The 18514-nt window shown below is 41.1% G+C and overlaps 1 protein-coding gene and 1 long non-coding RNA gene across 3 annotated transcripts in view; one reads left to right on the top strand and one right to left on the bottom strand.

The window, feature by feature from the left end:
* Positions 1-8950: 8950 nt before the first annotated feature.
* Positions 8951-18514, top strand: part of LOC122656161 (aspartic proteinase 36-like) — a 68959-nt gene continuing 59395 nt past the window's right edge. Inside the window, exons 1-6 of one of the 2 annotated variants that reach the window (XM_043850617.1) lie at positions 8951-9048; positions 9134-9310; positions 9459-9682; positions 9936-10065; positions 10307-10557; positions 11438-11662. In XM_043850617.1, the coding sequence (XP_043706552.1) occupies positions 9465-9682; positions 9936-10065; positions 10307-10557; positions 11438-11662 (824 nt within the window). In that variant the 5' untranslated portion in view covers positions 8951-9048; positions 9134-9310; positions 9459-9464. Of the gene's footprint in view, positions 9311-9458; positions 9683-9935; positions 10066-10306; positions 10558-11437; positions 11663-18514 lie in introns of both variants that reach the window. The other variant, XM_043850618.1, reaches the window with a different exon arrangement.
* On the bottom strand, positions 11137-18244 carry LOC122656163. The gene is made up of 3 exons (XR_006332053.1): positions 18040-18244; positions 12897-12898; positions 11137-11147 (listed from the first exon to the last, which is right to left on the bottom strand). It is a non-coding gene; the product is annotated as an uncharacterized LOC122656163 (long non-coding RNA).

Genomic DNA, 18514 nt, shown 5'->3' with positions numbered 1-18514 from the left:
GATGCCACCGTGAGCTCCTCTGACTCCCTCTGCGTGCAGGCCTTAGCCCTCTCACGGGCATCGATATGTCTCTGGAGCTCCCTCTCCACATCATGCAGGGTGCGCTGTATCCGTACCTCACGAGAAGCATGACCCTCCAGTCAAAGCACCGCCTCGGTAAGACGGTGATGGACCTATAATCAACATGACAAGCGGTAAACACTTTATGTATAAGAGGAGCAGCAAACGTGACGAAACCAAAAGGAATAACTCACCGAAGCCATATCATGGTAGAGAGTCTGGGCCAGACACGCGTCACTAAGCCTCTGTAAGGCTACTCTCGCGGTAAGAAGCCTCCCTTTGTCTACCCATTCCCATGACATACCGGACCCGACCAAGGTCGAACCCTCCGGCAAGCCAAGGTGATCGCCAAGGACTCATCCATAGTGGGAAGATTAGTGGCAGTACCACCGGAGGAACTTACCCCTTTTCCCTTGGAGAGGGGCAATGCAGAAGACCCGGAGGGGGCGACAGTAGGAGGCAAAGGCACAGAGCCTGAAACACCATCATCATCAGGAGAAGTACGGGGAAGGAGGACACACACATTAAAGCTTGTCACATTTACATATCCTGGACCACCCTTCCACTTCGCCCTAATAGCCACAGGCGCAAAAGGACCACCAACATCTGTTACTCCAATAGATGAACCACCCTGAGAAGCGGCCTTCTTCCACAGATTGCCACGGAGCAAACTGAAATCTGGATGCGTATCCACTGCATGACAACATCAAGCAAAAACCACCAACTAGTCAGATGGCATACATATTAAAATACAAGCATGCCAATCAAGTACAAAAGATAGTGTTCTTACCGGGACTCAGCTTCCAAAGGGACAGGAAGGCCTCCGAGTCTAACTCCTGGACATGGAATGGATCGCAACCCAGGCACCGCTTAAGGGAGTCACCCTCAAAATCACTCAGCTTAAGCCCCGGTTGACCCTCTTGAGGTCAATAACTTCCCTAATAGTCCACAGTGGGCATCAGGGGACCATAGCAAAAAAGAAGCGGTCCCTCCAATACTTCATATTGCTAGTGATCCCTGTGAGAAGCTCCAAAGAGGCATAGGGCCCCTTGAGCACGCGGCGAGCAAAGTGATAACATCCATGATTCCCCTTCTTCAGCAGATAAAAGTGGGAGAACAGGGGAACAGTGGCGGCAAGCCCCATGCGGGTGAAAAATACATAAAAACCCAGGATCACCCTCCAAGAATTGGGCAACACCTGCCCAAGGGTGAGGTGCCAATGCTTTAGCACCAACTCGACAAAGCGAGGGATAGGAAGGCGAAGGCCCTGGAGGAATAAGGCACAGCAGAGATAGATCTCATCTGCACGGTGAGAGAAGGCATACTCGTCAGGTCCGGGAATACATAACACAACCTCAGCAGGAATGTGGAACTCCTCACGAAGGGAGACCAAGTCGGAAGGGGACACAATACTAGCAACATGACCCAACATATCAGCAGGACCAGAGACATTAGAAGGTCCCACACCCCCATCATTAGCACTGGGGGAAGGTACAGAGGATGGAGTACACACAGAAGAAGGCGATCCTGGGGAACGCTCCTCTGAAGATCCAACCCCGACCAAAGCGGTGCCAGGGTCATTAGGAGACGTTATGAACGATAAGAGAAGAATAGACTACTTACTCGAGAAAGTGATCTCCCAAACAAAAAGCTAGCAAGAAAAATGAAATGAAAACCACCTGCAAAGTATAAATAGCATATCCATCATAGACAAGAAGAAGGAGAGTAGAGAAGCTTGAGGGTCCATCGTACCCACGGGAGCGACCTCACACCCATAGGCGAGGCCTCACACTCATAGGCTCTGCCACACCCGCAGGCGAGGCCTCACACCCATAGGCGCGGCCATACCCGCAGGAGCGGCCACCCTAGGCACGGCCTCACACCCACTGGCGCGGCTACCCCAGGAGCTGCCCTCAGCCCACAAGCGCGGCTACCCCAGGCACGGCCACCCTAGGCGATGCCTCACACCCACAGGCATGGCCTCACACCCATAGGCGCGGCCACACCCGCAGGCGAGGCCTCACCTAGGTGCGGCCCTGCATCAAAAAAAAAAAGAAAAAAAAAGAAGGGGTTGAACTTACCTTAGGGGGAAGGCGATCGTGCGGGGGAGCAGACACACGATGACTCGACCACACCATGGGCACGATCAAGTGACAGAGACCACCCAATTCAAGGCACTCAAGCCAAGCACCACTCAAGCCCTCCAAGTAAGCAAGACACTAAGTGAGCACAAGGCATACACAGGGACCCAAAACCAAAGGAAGGAAAACCAAAAAGTGGACACTAGTCTAGGTGACCCAAGGACAAGCACATGGTGGGCACCAAAAAGAGGACTAAAGACAAAAGTGCAATGCAAAGGAGAAATTTAAGAACAGCAAAAAGTGGGAGACAAAAAGTAAGAAAGAGAAATGATGAGAAAAAATGAGAAGTGAAAAAAGAAGAAGAGGGACATATATCTACAAAAAACAAAGCAAAAAAGAAGAAGAAAAAGTGTAGGAGGAAAGGTTTGAACCTCCAACCTCTCCTACCTCACTAACAGATTTACAAGCAAGCCCCACAAAGAAAGTTCATTCGCAGCGGACCCGTCACTATATAAAGGCATCTACTCTCTTGGACATCCTATCTCAAGAGAATGGGGGGCAAATGATACATCCAAGATTCACTGAACCAGTCAGCGGCTGCCACGTGTCACAAAGTGACCCACTCCAGAACCAAGGAGAACCAATCGGGGGTCCCACCCGGGCACGGCCAGCACCCAGGCGCAGCCTCACCCAGGCGTGGTCTCACACCCCAGGCACGGCCTCACCCAGGCATGGCCTCTCACCCAGGTGCGGCACCGTGGATGTAGACGTGATGTACACGGACACCGAGGCCGCTCGTCTATGACCCAATCGTGTCACTGCAGACTTATGCCACCACCAGGACTTTGGGCCACCACTTAGAAATCACATCACCCAGACAGATTCAAGCACCAATGACGTTATCACTACACACGAGTATCTATCCGCCAAGGATCCTGATACCACCAGGACACTCCCTCCCGCGGGGAGATGGCCAATCAGGATAGAGCCCTGCTACCCAGGGCCTCTATCCACTCAACGACACACTCGCCATCAAACTGGGACTCTCCATATCATCATACTCCACTATAAAAGGAAAGGCACACCACCCTCAGAGGGGACATCTGAACTCATATTGAATAATCACTATTCATCTATTTGCTCAGGAGATCTAACTTTGGCATCGGAGAGCCCTAGGCGAGAACCACACCGGTTTTCTCTGTTGACCCCTTGGTCCACTTGCAGGTGATGCCACTCGCAGGACTGCTCGACGATTTTTTAATGTAACACCAGGAGACCTCAATTGGTGGGTAATCGTCGATAGTATCGTGGCCGACGGGCGTTTGGTTACAGGCATAGAGGATCCCACAACCATTCTCCATCCTCCTTTTCCCCTCACGCTCGTGGTGCACAACTCTTCATTCAGGATGTACTTTACCCAAACAGATTTGTTTTTGAGGATTTGGTTATCTCCAGTAATGGAAATCCAGTCTTATTTGGCTTCTCTATTGGTTTCCCCCAGCCCTCAAACAACACTCTGAAGGAACTCTTCACTGAGCTATGGCATCCACTGGGTTTAATCTCTTTTTCCTCTGTGGATGAGGGGCGGTTTATGATCGAGCTAAACTCGACAGCTGCTCGTGATCAACTTATTTCACTCAGTCCTTGGTGGTGTGGAAATAATATTGTTCATGTGATTCCCCATAATTTTGATGAGGATATATTTTCTGCTGAATGTGACTATGTCCCCATATGAGCACAGGTCAGCCCTGTTCCAGCGGAAGCATTCTCTTTTGATGCCATTAAACAGGCACTATCATGTGTTGGTAAAGTGATTGATCTATACTTGAAAACCGATCTGGACCTCCTTCCTACTATGGCTAGGGTAAAGTTATTGATCAAGTGGAGAATTGCTCCCAATTGTTCTAAAATACAAAGCTTTTAAAATTTATGGACGTTGTGGCCTAATCTGTCATGATATCAGTTCCTGCCCCACCATCTTTGAACCATCAAGTCCCTCTACTGTTGACTCTTTTGCGGGTCTGTTTGATCAAGCTCTCACAACGCCCTCCACGTGAATTTTACTAGCTACCAGGTAGATAATCAGCCAAATGAATGACAGATTGATATAGTGCTTCTGATTGATTCAGGGTCCAATCCCAACTCGTTGGTTCGAAGGCCAGTGAGAGAAGGCCTAGTGGATGGTGATAGTAATGCTTTCATGGAGTGGGAGAGGATTGACTGTTTAAACCCTGTATCCCCGCATTTGGGCCTTAGTACTGGTTGTTTCCAGGAACTTTTGACCGATCCTCCCTTGAACCCATCTGTGTCACTCCCTGTGGCACCCTCTGAACTGTTACCCATCACCTCACCTACAGAATCCTGTGATGACTCTTTTATCAATGCCCTTTTAACTGAACCAAAATCTGACTCACTTTCTGCTGATGTTATACCAAATGAAAAAGAAATTCTGGACATCTTGGAAACTGGTGGTTCTTCTGCTCGTGCTCCTCCCCCTCTACCCCTGGACCTGGACCCTGACCCTCATTTTGGCATCACTTCTGACCCTGTGCCTGTTACCTCTCTTCCACCCCCACCTTCGGGGTTCTTTGCGGGCTTTCCCCTTGGATAGTTTAATGTCAAAAAAAGAAAAATCTCTTTCTCTCCTCTCCCCTCTTCTATCTCTGCTGAAACTCCCTCTTTGAAACTGCTTCTTGACCATTACCTTGCTTCCACGCGTGATCCTAGCTCCTTTTTTCAATTTCTTCATGCTTGGATTGATGAAGTTTCTTCATATCATACTTTTGGTTCTTCAAGTTTTAATGCTAATTGAAACATCCCATCTAGCTCGGTAACTGGCATCTCTCGGGGACCTCGGTCATTGAATCTGGTACATCTCTTCACTGTCTTTGTGGATTTCTTTAATTACTCATGTATACTGTTTATTTTGTTACTGTGTATATCTATAAGCATCTTGGTACTTAACAAAAGGGCTTTGAGAAGAACTTTCTCCCCACGTCGGTATAGATTTTGTATGCACTTTTTCTTCTGCCCCAGTTATTCTCTCATCATACTTATTTTGTCTTGGCATATTAGGGGTTTAAATAATAAATTTTCCCTTAAATGTCTTCAATTGCATATTAACAAACATCACCCTGATATAATATTTCTTTGTGAAACTAAATGTACGGATCACTCCAAAATCCGTCCGACTCAGTCTCTGTCTCTTTTCATTCTTGCTGTCATGTTAATAGCTCAGGAACTAAAGGAAGAGAGGGGGGGGTTTGTGGGTTCTTGTAAAACCCCAGATCAAAGTTATTTCTGTTGTGCCATCTACCCACTTTATTGCTAGTAAAATTTTCGTCTGCATTTACGCTCCACCCCATGCCATGGCCCGCACTTGTTTTTGGTCTGAGTTGCTTTCTTTCTTAAAACAACTGGATAATATGATTTGCATCATTGGTGACCAATGAAATTCTCCACCCGGATGAAAAAATTGGAGGAAATCCTTTGAAACCGTCCTCTGCCACCCTTAGTTTAAACAACCTTATGCATGACCTTTCTCTTGATGATATCCATTTTAGAGGTCCTCGTTTTACCTGGTCAAATAAGCAAAATCCCCCTCGTCTTATAAAGGAGTGCTTGGACCATGCTTTGGCCTGCCCTTTATGGCTTTCCACATTCCCTAATGCTAGTATTACCAGATTATCTCCTGTTGGTTCGGATCATAATCCTATTTTACTATCCATCATTGGGGGTCGCTCATCTTACAAAAAATTGTTTCATTTCAAAGATGCCTGGACCCATCACCCAGCTTTCCCAAATTTTTGCACATCCATCTGGTAGGCCAACTCCTGTGACCCCATTAACTGCAAACTCTCCAGCTTATCCAATGCCCTTCGAACCTAGAATAGGGAAGTGTTTGGGCATGTTTCTAATCTTAAATTTTCCCTAGCTGATTCTTTCTTACAAAATTCTGATAGCCCTTCCCCTAATAGACAATTTCTTCACCATATTGCTAATCAACTGCAGTGGATTTTCCAAGCCGAAGAATTGTTTTGGTTACAAAAGTCTAGACAGGTTTATATTAGGGATGGTGACAGAAATACAAAATTTAATCACTCGGTTTCTAAAACCAATTTGCGATCTAGAAGGATTGATTTTCTGATTGATGAGCACGGTAAACAGGTTGAGGGTCCAAAGCTTATGGCCCACTTATTTGCTGATCATCTCAAATCTATTTTTACCACTTCGGAGCCCCTAGATTCTAGCTTCATTGAATGTCTTTTCCCTAAGGTTATCCAACAGCCGGATTGTAACAGCATTATTTCTATGCCCTCCCTTCAGGAAATTAAAGAAGTGTTGTTTTCTTTTGGTCCTTTTAAGGCTACAGGTCCTAATGGTTTTCAAGCAGTTTTTTTTTCCAAAAATATTGAGATCTGGTGCAAATGGATTTACTTTCTTTTGTTTCAAATTTCTTTCTCAATGCTACCATTCCCTTAGGAACCAACCATACCCTTGTCTGTTTAATTCCAAAATCCGCTGCTAAGGTAGGTGATTTCAGACCAATCACTTTGTGCAATGTCACCTACAAAATCCTCTCTAAATTAATAGCTAATAGACTCAAGCCCATCTTGTCTTCTATTATCTCCCCTTTTCAGGCCGCCTTTCTACCTGGGCGTCAAATCTCTGATAATATTATTTTAGCCCATGAGATTTTCCATTTTTTTAAACATACCAGAAGCAAAATGGGTTTTGTGGCAATAAAAATTGATATGTCTAAGGCATATGACAAACTTGAATGGGGACTCATTACATCTCTTTTTGATTTTTTGGGTTTTGGCAATCATTAGAAAAATCTTATTAATGCCCTAATCTCCATCTCTTCTTTTTCAATTAAGTTGGATGGCAGTCCTTTTGAGTTTTTTTAGGCCTCTAGAGGCCTTCGTCAAGGCTGCCCTCTCAGCCCTTATTTTTTTATTGTTGCCATGGAAGTGTTATCTCAATTAATCTCTGCTTATTGAGATTTGAATCTTTTTCGGGGCATTAAGATCTCTCATAATGCCCCTGGAATTACTCATCTTTTGTTCGCTGATGACATTTTCATTTTCTGTCGGGCCTCCTCTGAAGATCTGCTAACCATTAAAGCAATTCTTGATCTCTTCTCAGATCTTTCAGGACAGGAAATGAACCTTGCTAAAAGTGTTCTCCATTTTAGCAGAAATGTGCCTTCTTCAATTAAGAAGTCCTCTCAGATCTAATTGGAATAAAAGAAATGGCAAAAAATTCTGTGTGTTTAGGGACTAACCTGTTTCCTTGCAGGTCAAAAGTTAAAGAATTTGGTGGAGTAGTGGATACAATGAAAAAGAAGCTTACTATTTGGAAATCAAATTTATTATCCTATGCAAGTCGTACGGTATTAATCCAATCGGTATTAGCTTCTACTCCAGCCTTTCTTATGAATTGTTTCTTGTTACCTGGTCAAATTTGCGGGGACATAGTTTCAATTTGTCTCAAGTTCGGCTTGTTTGAAACTCAAGATTCATCCCAAATTTAAAATTTTCTTAGTGATCCATTAACCCTCCACTGACAAGTGTGTGTGATATAAATTCATAAATTAAAGCGTGGAATATCGAATAGGTCAAGGCTTCCGTTTCCAAATGGCTTCAAATCGACCCCTCCTGTGCCTTCTGTGGAAATTGTATTGAATCCTACTGGCATCTATTCCTTTTGTGCGATTGGGTCAAACATATTTGGGTGGCTGGACCTCTGGATCTGCGTACTAAATCTCTAGTCTACGATTCCCTGAGCGACTTTTGTTTTAAATTTTTTTCTTCAAGACAGTTAGATAAGGCCTCAACCATTTGGTTTTTTGAGGTGTTTATTATTACATGCTACTTCATTTGGTCGACCAGAAACAAAGTTATCTTTGGTTCTGAAAAACCGAATGCTTTATGGGTGATTAACCAAGTCTCACGTTGGATAGCGGATTTAAAGTTACAATCCATTCCCCTCTGTCCCAATGATGTACTTAAGATGCCTGACAATATTTGCAACTTGGTTCCATGGTTATCAAGGTCTCAAGTGTAAATATCCTATTTTAATGTGTGCAGAAATCCAGACTCCAGGAGTAAGACTGGGAGGTTGGTCGTACATTTTTTTGTTAGATGGAAGGTTTTTGTGTTTTGCTGCAGGGAATATTTTGTCTTCTACGATCTGGGAACTAGAATTGTACAACATCAGGACTGGTCTAGCTCATGCAGTGCATATAGGCTTGGAGATCAAGGAGATTTGGTGCTCAAATCAAATCATTGCCAATGCTCTGCCATCCCCTACTAACTATCCTTGGCCTCATCTTTATATTAAAGATCTAATGTATATAATTGATAGATCTCTAGATATTTCTTTTACTAAGTTTAAAAATAACTTATGTCTAGCTATAGCCCTTAACCTTGCGACCTATGTGCAAGATAAACAATATGTATTCTATTAGGTTTCTTAAGTTTTATCCTTTTCTGTTCTCATAAAAAAAAAAAAAAAAAAAAAAAAAGGGAAAAAGATCTTTGTCCAGGAGTGTGGCCTATGCCAACACTCCCATGAGTCTATCTCTCTCCTTCCCAAGTGAAAAGACACTTCTAGCCCTTGTTTTAAGGAGGAGAGAGATAGACACATGGTAGTGCTAGCGTAGGCCACACTCTCGTGCAGAAAACTGCTTCCCAAAAAAAAAATAGAAGATATAGAGAGAGAGAAAGAGAGAGAAAGAGAGAGAAGTACACACCGCCAGCATATACTCCCTTTTCCCATAAAAATAAAGCAGAAACTGTGTAAAGCTTAAAGCCTGAAACAACCTGGAAGGTATGTCCGAAAGCAGCGAAGGAAGAGCGGTTGAAACGTATGGGAGTGTGGTAGACGGCAGTTGAAAGCTGAAGTACGTATACCTAAGAAATTTCAATTTAATGCCAAATTATATTATCGTAAATTAAGTTTCAATTAATAAAATCTCCTTTTGTTAGGTATTTAGATTCGTTTCCAATCTATAAACACGGAGTCAAAAGAGTTCGACTCATCAAAGAAATGATTTGATCATTGAAAGAAGCAGAGAAGAAAGAAAAAATGAAAGACAAGGAAAGAGAGATACAAGCCCATAGAGGGTACCATCTGTAGAGAATTCTTTGCCGTTGAAAGACTTGGAGAGTACTTTTCTGTGTTTTTTCCTCTTTCTCTCACTCTCTCTGCGTGTGTGTATAAACTGAACTATTGCATTCCTCCTTCTCCCTCTCTGGGTTTCTTCAATTTCTGTGAAACTTGAAAAATTGGAGACAGTGGCTAGGGGAACAGAGAGGAATGGATCTCAGAAGATCGATATTTGGGTTCTCCATTTTGGTTTTCTTTTTGGTTTGCCATGTATCTGCCAGCGTGGTATTGAATGTGGTAAATAAGTTTGCTGGGCGGCAGCATGGGTCTCTGAGTGCCATGAAAGAACATGATAGTCGCCGTCACCGTCGGATGCTGTATAACATTGATCTCCCCTTGGGTGGAAATGGACTTGCAAATTCTTCTGGGTTAGTCTCCAATTCTCTAGTTTCATTCTTAATTTCATTACTTTGTTGAATATATATTTTTTTGGATGTGTTTGATGTTTTATCTTGACGTTTGAGGGTTTCTGCTCATTGGGTTAATTTTTAAAATCATTAGGTGGAAGTTAGAATGAGGGACTGTGGGATTGATTTGGTTTGGCTTGTGAAGTTAGTTGCTGCATTGTCTTTCAGATCTCATCGTTCAATTATATATAAATTCTGGGTTTGCTTCTTTTAGGCTTTATTTTACACAACTTGGAATCGGCTCTCCTACAAAGACATACTATGTTCAAGTTGACACAGGAAGTGACATTTTATGGGTGAATTGCGTCGGATGTACTAATTGTCCAACGAAAAGCGATCTTGGTGTATGCTTATTCTTTTGCTTTTTCATTTGATTTCCATTCCTTATTCACATTCTTTTTATTTCTTTTCCTTTTTTGATTTGAAAAAGCTTTTGTTTTAGTACCAAGCAATGTTCATACAAAAGCTTTCTGTCTTACAGCCCAAACATAACATGAGGCAGACAGAACTTGTGCTTATCCGAGTTCTTGGTTCAGCTTCCTCTCTGTAATACACGTTGTAAATTATGCATGTGTTATTTTACAGGTCGATCTTCAGCTGTACGATCCAAATGCCTCGAATACTGCACAAATAGTTAGTTGTGACCAAGAGTTCTGCGCTGTTGCGTCTGGAGGCCCCATTCCTGGTTGCACCTCTAATTCATCCTACTGTGGATATAATGTCGTGTATGGAGACGGGAGTTCAACTTCTGGATACTATGTGAATGATGTTGTACAATTTAATGAAGTTAGTGGAAACCTCCAAACTTCACCAACAAATTCAAGCATTATATTTGGGTAAGTTTCCTTTCTATTATTGTGCCAAATGATGAGCTCATCGCAAGTACATACGATAGGGTATAGTGAATGACTGCTTTTATTTTTTCTTTCTTTTATATTGGACCTGGCTTGGATTCTCTCAGGATTTGAACTTCTTCTTACTCATATTAGAGTTTAGACAGAAACTTATTCAGAAAGACAGATTCTCTATACATCAAGTATTCCATGTCAGCTTCTGTTGAGAGTAAACCACTCTGATATTCAAGCTGCATGTGGTAATTTTGTTTCGTCTTAAAGCAAAAAATTAGACAGGCAATATACAGTTTAGGGGAGGGTCCTCGAGCAAAGCTTTGGAAGAAGGGAAAAAAAAAAAACAATTTCAAGTTGACTAGCCTTAACCCCAACTATGTCATGTGTGTCAAACCATAATCTGGACCCAGCTTGTCCTTGATGAGTTTCTATGTCAGTGATATAGGGTCAAAAAGAGATGCGTGTAGAACCAACTATATTGGTACTTGGCAGGTGCTTTGTGATTTGTTTTACTTCACTGTTGTAGAATTATATGTGGACATGAACAAATCTTTAATGCCTTTCCTGATTCCAAGTTCCTCAAAACTTCACTATGTCAGTCTAACGTCCAACCTTTCTGGAGGAAAATTAATACAAATCTTATCCTTTCCTCGCTGCATGACGTACATGATGTATCCTAGTTTTCTGTTTTATCTTAATTCAATTCTTTTCTGTTGTTTCTGCCACTATCTGATTTTATTGTTCTGATCTATCTCTCTCGTGGGAGCTTTCTTTCTCTTTGGTGTTTGCCTTACCCATTTTTCTGTTCAAAGTTTTCGTTGCAACGCTGCATCTATAATATATAGAGTTCTCTATGTTTCTGTGGTAGGTGTGGTGCTAAACAATCTGGTGATCTAGGTTCATCTAATGGAGCTCTTGATGGCATACTTGGTTTTGGACAGTCAAATTCGTCCATCATTTCACAACTGGCTTCATCTGGAAAAGTAAACAAGATTTTTTCTCACTGCTTTGGTGGTGCTAATGGAGGTGGAATCTTCGGTATTGGAGAAGTGGTACAACCGAAAGTAAAGACAACTCCATTGGTACAGAATCAGTATGTGATGTTATCTTCTTTGTGAAGCAGTTTATTAAGTTCCTCATTTATGGCTTCATGATGATGTGGATTTACTAATTAGGTTTAATAGTGCCAGTATGGACAGAAATGTTCTATTGGCTGGCACATGCTTGCAGAAACTTATGTGTATGTATGTATGCATTTATTTTCTTTTTTGGGTTATCGGCAGAGGAAAATTTGTGTTTTTTAAAATAAAGAGAGAAATGAACAAGGCGAAAGATTTGAGAAGAGACATGAGAATAAGCAAATACAATAAACAAGGCCATGCTGAAATTGTCACTCCCCTGATGCAGACCTTGGGCTGGCTGAACCCTAACTTGTGCAACTTAGGAGAATAGAGAAAGATGCTTGCTGGTTCTGCTTGAGAAGTTAGGATTCATATATGAAAACTCTGAAAAATTTAGAACTGAAGTAAGACACCAGATTAATAGTACAAGAAAATTCAGAAGTTCAGAAGTTAACAGAATATAAGTTTAATTAGGGAAAATATGAGAAATCTATAAGGGCTGAAAACGGAGTTTTAGGAGAAAATTTATATCTCAACGAAAGCTGACCTCTTGGGGCAAAATTCTGGTTGAGAAACCCTCTTTATATGGCCCGACTGATGTGTAAAATATTACTGAAATCTATGAAGAATAGAATGGTATGACTGAAACTGATGTATAGAAACTTGAAGGCAGGGTAGGCTATTAAGATGGATGTGATAGAAATTGAAAACTGAAATCTAATAATCATATTTGAAAGAAAACAGTTACAGAATCTTAACCGTGAATTTCCAGGAAAACTAACAAGTATTCCAGCAGCTATGAACAGAAGCCGTTGAGCCAACTTGAAGGGAAAAACAGGGTATCACAAGGTACTTTTAAGGAACTAGAAGCTGACCTGTTAATATGGAATCAGGTTACTCGGAATGAGAAGAACAAAAAATTAGCAGTAGACTCCAGACCATGATCCTGCGAAATTGGGAAAGTAGTCTCAAAATTACAACCAAAGCTCCACTCGAATTGTTCAACCAGCAACCAGAAATCTCTATTCATTAATCTTAACAATGATTTGTTACAGCGATGGACTTTACCTCTTTATAGACTCAAAGAAATCCCCAAATTACTAATGTGAACATGACTGTAAAATCTGAAATTAAAATATCAATAGGAATCAGACTCAATTTAGAATACCTAATAGCACAGCTCTCCCCAATTACTTAAAAAATAACTACTAATCTTGGAGTTGATTAACCACCCTAGTATGTGGACCTATAGAAAAGGCCCATTTACCTTGGAAACAAGAGGCTTTAAGTTTATTAGAATGAAGACGGAGTATATGATGTGTAATTTTAATCACACTATGTTGTATGGTGCGAATTGAGGAAAGAAAGATCTGCAAAGTGACTATTTTAGATATCTAGGGTCAATTATAAATAAAGAAGGTGACATAGAGGATGATGTTTCATAGAGAATTAAAGTGGGATGGATAAAGTGGAGAGGTGCATCCGGAGTGCTCTGTGACCGTCGTATTCCTTTAAAACTCAAAGGAAAATTCTATAGGACTGTTGTTCGACCGGCCATGATGTATGGGGCAGAATGTTGGGCAGTTAAGAAGTGTCATATTGATAAGCTTTGTGTAGCACAGATGAGGATGTTAAGATGGATGTGTGGAAAAACAAGGAAGGATAAAGTATGAAATGAATATATAAGAGCAGACTTGGGAGTTGCTCCGATAAATGACAAGCCTAGAGAGAGTCGTTTAAGGTGGTATGGTCATATTCAACGGAGGCCTAGGTGTAATGCCCTGCATTTCCATGTTAATAATATAGTAATAAATTGGAATATTTTACTATTATTTTAATATTATTTCTTAATTGTTAAAATATAATATTACTATATGAAGGTGTTTGGAATATTCTCTATTGATTTAATTGAGTTTATTTGATTGATTTTTATTATGTGAATAGTGAAGTAGGTGGTGGCAGGTTAGTACTAACCATAGTTTCTTAGTGTAATTAGCATTATTTAGACTAAGAAGGAATTAAGTGTCTTAAGTGGATTTTTAGTGGTGGCTGATTAGGATTGGTCCACATGGTTTCATGTGGTGATGCCACCATGTGCATGGGAGAGGTGGAGGTGGCAAGGTAAGGATAGACACTTAACAAAGGAAGGAGGAGGTGACATAGTGGATCAGCCACCTTGCTCATGCAAGGATGAGGTGGCATGGAAGGGGCTGTCACATGACTTAAAGAGGAGGAGGTGGCTTGGGACTTCAGCCACATAAGGGGAATAGGTGTCTTTATGGTGCTGGGATATTATAATTAGTAGAGGTTTGACTTGTTGGATATGTATGTCCATCAAAGCCGGTTCGTTTCAGTTCAACCAGGTTTACTTTGTATCGAACCTTTTCTACATTTTGGTTTAATATTATTACATGCGATATAAACTTTTTGAGCAATATATATCCGTAAATTTACACTTAAAATGGTAGTCGCGACTAGGATTTGGGCTGGACACCCTTATCATATGGTCGTCACATTGGGTATGCCTAGACATGGTCAAGCTACGAATGCGAGTACACATATTAGTGTGTTTTGGCGAAGAATCTACATGTGTCGATTCCCTCATGTATCACTGTCGGATGTAGATATGGAATAGACGTGTCACCGAGACCTAGTACCTGAGTGGGCCTTGTCACTGCAAAATGTGAATGCATTCTTTGGTTCATCAATGATTAAAGTTCAAGAGAACTGAAGCTGATTTTTTGGAAATGCGGGAACATTTTGTGAGTGAAATAGTTATTCAACATGGTCTCCACTGCTTGATTGGGGAACACCAAGGATAGTTTGTCTGTGGATGGTCGAATGAAAATCAGGATCCTATACCGTTATAGAAATGGTTTGCGAAGAATCTACATGTATCGTTATATTAGTGTGTTTTGGCGAAGAATCTACATGTGTCGATTCCCTCATGTATCACTGTCGGATGTAGATATGGAATAGACATGTGTCACCGAGACCCAGTACCTGAGTGGGCCTTGTCACTGCAAAATGTGAATGCATTCTTTGGTTCATCAATGACTAAAGTTCAAGAGAACCGAAGCCGATGTTTTGGAAATGCGGGAACATTTTGTGAGTGAAATAGTTACTCAACATGGTCTCCACTGCCCGATTGGGGAACATCAAGGATAGTTTGTCTGTGGATGGTTGAATGAGAAACAGGATCCTATACCGTTATAGAAATGGTTTGCAAAATTTATTTTCACATAAAATGATAAATTATTTTTATGTATTTGATTAAAGAATTTGGTCGTATTTTGCGAATTCCGATCACGTACACAGAAATTCTAATGTGGACATGTACTATGGAATGGGGTTTGGTAGTATTGAGATACATGCCCTAGATTCCATAACGATGATGTTGTTTAGTGGAGGGTTGGAGTGTAATAAGTTGGTTTTTTTTTTTTTGGATGAATAATAATAAGTTGTTATTATGCGGGGTTTTTCTGGGATTTGCTAATTCATAATTAATCTATGAATAAATTACTCCCCCCTCCCCTCGATGATGCCCGAATGACAAACCCCTCCCCTGGGTATTGGTAATAACTCTCCCTCCCCTGAACTCAGAAGATTCTATCAACTGTACCCATTCTGTAAAAAATGGCTGTTAAGTGTTAGAAAAAGACTATATTACCCTCTGACCCCTTCTTCTTCTTCCTCCTGCAACTCCTCCGCCCCCAATCTGTCGATTTAAAAATAGAAAAAATAGTAACAGCTTTTTGTTACGGATGGGTGAGATGCCCAACCCTTCCTTTCCCCCTTCTTCCTTACTCGATCTCCTCTCTTTTCTATTTTCTGTTTGTTTAAGAACCTGCAACCAAACTATCAAGTGAGCATTCTGGTGTTTTGATTCAAGCTTGAAGATCCTTGGAGCACTATGACAACGCAGATTCAACTGCTGATCTGAAGGAAACAAACCAGGGCTGCCGATTGCTATTACTTTCTATTTTCTGTTGGAGGTTCGAAGATTCTGATCTGTGCATACCTGAAATCATCTGTGGTGAAGTTTTGATCTGGTTTTTCTGCCCTATTCAAGCTATACTCGATCTGTTATTGAAGGCCTACTGAAGATAGCTTTGGCTTCCATCCTTGAAGAGCTCCAGTCGATCCAGGTTAGAGCCATAGTTGTTGGCTGAATCAAGCCCTAGTTTAAACCCTAGTTCCTACCTTCTAATTCTGAATCTAATTCTATTTTGGTTTACTGTTAATTGTTATTTCTCTGCTGGACTATTTGGATCTGCTGTGGAGGGTTATCTTTTGGGGTTAGGATTATTTACAACCTAGCCTTACATTAGAATGTCGTGATGATCTACACATTCTCAGACCGGTTTGTTCTCAAGGTGAACATGGTGACTCAACCTGTATTTGGGTCAGAACAGTGGCTATGTTTTGTCATTTGACAAATCGATCTTTGTCTCATAAGGGCATTTTGGAGTTTAAATGAAAATATTTTGGGTGATGTCATCACTTAACAGCCATTTTTTACGGAATGGGTATGGTTGATAGAATCTTCAGAGTTCAGGGGAGGGGAGAGTTGTTACCCAATACCCAGGGGAGGGGTTTGTCATTCGGGCATCACCGAGGGGAGGGGGAGTAATATACCCTTAATCTATTTCATTTTAAATGGACCTGATGCATTTAATTAAAAGCCCATTAATTAAAAATTAAATCTTTTTAATTATTTTATTTTCCTTTTAGATTCTGCTTCTTCACCAATTGGAAGCCCATCGAGAAATCCCTTTAGTTTTCAAGTCAAATTTGGAGGAGAGTGTGTGTCAGACTCTCACTGGGGATTGGCATGAGCTCTTTAGAGCCCATCTATATAAACACAGGGAGGGGGGGGGGGCGGCTTTTCAATGCTTGGCTGAATTTCCCTGCTCCCCCCTCCACACGAATTCTCTCTCTCTCTTCTCTCTTCTCTCTTGTGCTCTTATCCTCTTTGAGTGGAGAGCCAGTTAGGGTTTTGGAAAACCCTGTTTTTTTGTGAAAGATTGGATCTTTCTATTCTTCGGAGAAGCTGTGTATTTGACTTGGGAATCTTTGGCTGCATCAAGAAGGTTCAAGAAAGGGTTTCTTAAAGTGCTCGTTGGGAGAAGAACCATTATCTGGAGGAGGAGCAACACTTGAGGCTCTACAAGTTAGCGAATCTTGATGTTTTTATTTATGCATTGAGTTTCTTTTATTTAATATCCATGGGATGCGAAAGAACACCCGAATCGATCTCTTTCCGCTACGCATTCGGGTATGGGATGATTTTCTCTTTCCATGGGATGGAAAAGAGATGATCTTTTCTTTTCTTGTGAACCCTAATTTTTATGTGACAAGAAAAGAGATGGGTTTAATAAATTTTTATACTAAACCCCATGATGCTTCTTATTGGTTTCCCATGGGCAACCATGGAGATGATCCCATGATTACCTAACATGACTAAGGTAAGCTAGTTTAATTAATTAGATTGGTGGTTAATGTTAATTAAAGGGAAAATATCATCCCCCTCCCCTCTAAGTTTGCCTAATATCAATCCAGTACCCAAGTTTTGAAAAATATCTACCCCCTCCCCTACTTTATAAAGATTATAGCAACCGTACCCTAACCATGTAACAGTGTTAAAAAAAACCCTGTGTAAAGACAAAATTACCCTTTTTAATATCTATTGAAAGCATATGTCTTTCTCCCTTGCTTGTGAAAAGACTATATTACCCTTATGTAAAGTTAAAAGGCAAAAGCCTTTCTTCTCCCTTGCAACACCCAAATCGAGAGATAGAAGAAGGGGGAGAAAGAAGAGAAGCTGAGAGATTGAAGAAGGGGGAGAAAGAAGACACTGTTGGAAACCTGTGTATAGCACAGCTTGATGACTGTATTTTGGAAGGCTGAACCAAGAAACTCTTTTGATTTTAGTGTTATTCATTGTTCTCTGTTAATATTGATTCATATCTATGAAAGCCTATTAAACCCTGCGGCTGCTCTGTTTTTAGAGCTTGATTCAGTGCCCATCGATACATGTATGAGTTTCCTTAAAAATAGTTTTTGATTCTGTTGGTTTTTTTGGTTTGGATGTTCTGGTTTTTTGTGGGAGCTGTTGAAGTGAGCTGCAAATGTTAATGGAGTTTTGGGGCTATTTGAGATTCTGTTGGTTTTTTTGGTTTGGATGCTCTGGTTTTTTGTGGGAGCTGTTGAAGTGAGTTGCAAATGTTAATGGAGTTTTGGGGCTATTTGAGATTCTGGGTTTCTAATTTTTGGAGCAAATTAGAGCTGTTTTGGAGTTTTGGGGCTATTTGAGATTCTGTTTTGAAGCTGTTGAAGTGAGTTGCACATGGTTCAGTTGGTCATGATAAACTTGTGAAAATTATCAATCATGTTGTCATAATTCATAGAGGCCCAATTCTGACATTTAACATCTCTAGTTCTCATTTGCAAACCTGTTCAGAGATCTACAGTTGGATTTTTTCCCCTTTCATTAAATTCTTTGACAGAATTTCAACTTCAGATTTCTGAATCCTCCCTTCCTCATAATGTTCTTCCATCTTTGTTCTCTTTCAAACAATTGACTCATTTAACACTGGTTTCCTGCGTAATCGTACATCCTTTGACCTTCAAAGGCTTTAGCTGTCTCAAAACTCTGTTTTTGAAACAAGTTAAACTCTCTGATGCAACATTTAAATGTTTGGTTTCTTCCAGCCCTGAACTTGAAAGGTTGACATTAAAACATCTTGATGGTCCTACTCATATTGAAGGTAGCAATCCAAAACTCAAGTACTTGGATATTTCTGGAAGATTCATTGTTATAT

The sequence above is a fragment of the Telopea speciosissima genome, chromosome 3 (genome assembly GCF_018873765.1).
Source record: "Telopea speciosissima isolate NSW1024214 ecotype Mountain lineage chromosome 3, Tspe_v1, whole genome shotgun sequence".
Taxonomy (NCBI): domain Eukaryota; kingdom Viridiplantae; phylum Streptophyta; class Magnoliopsida; order Proteales; family Proteaceae; genus Telopea; species Telopea speciosissima.
This window is presented reverse-complemented; position numbering and strand designations above follow the sequence as displayed.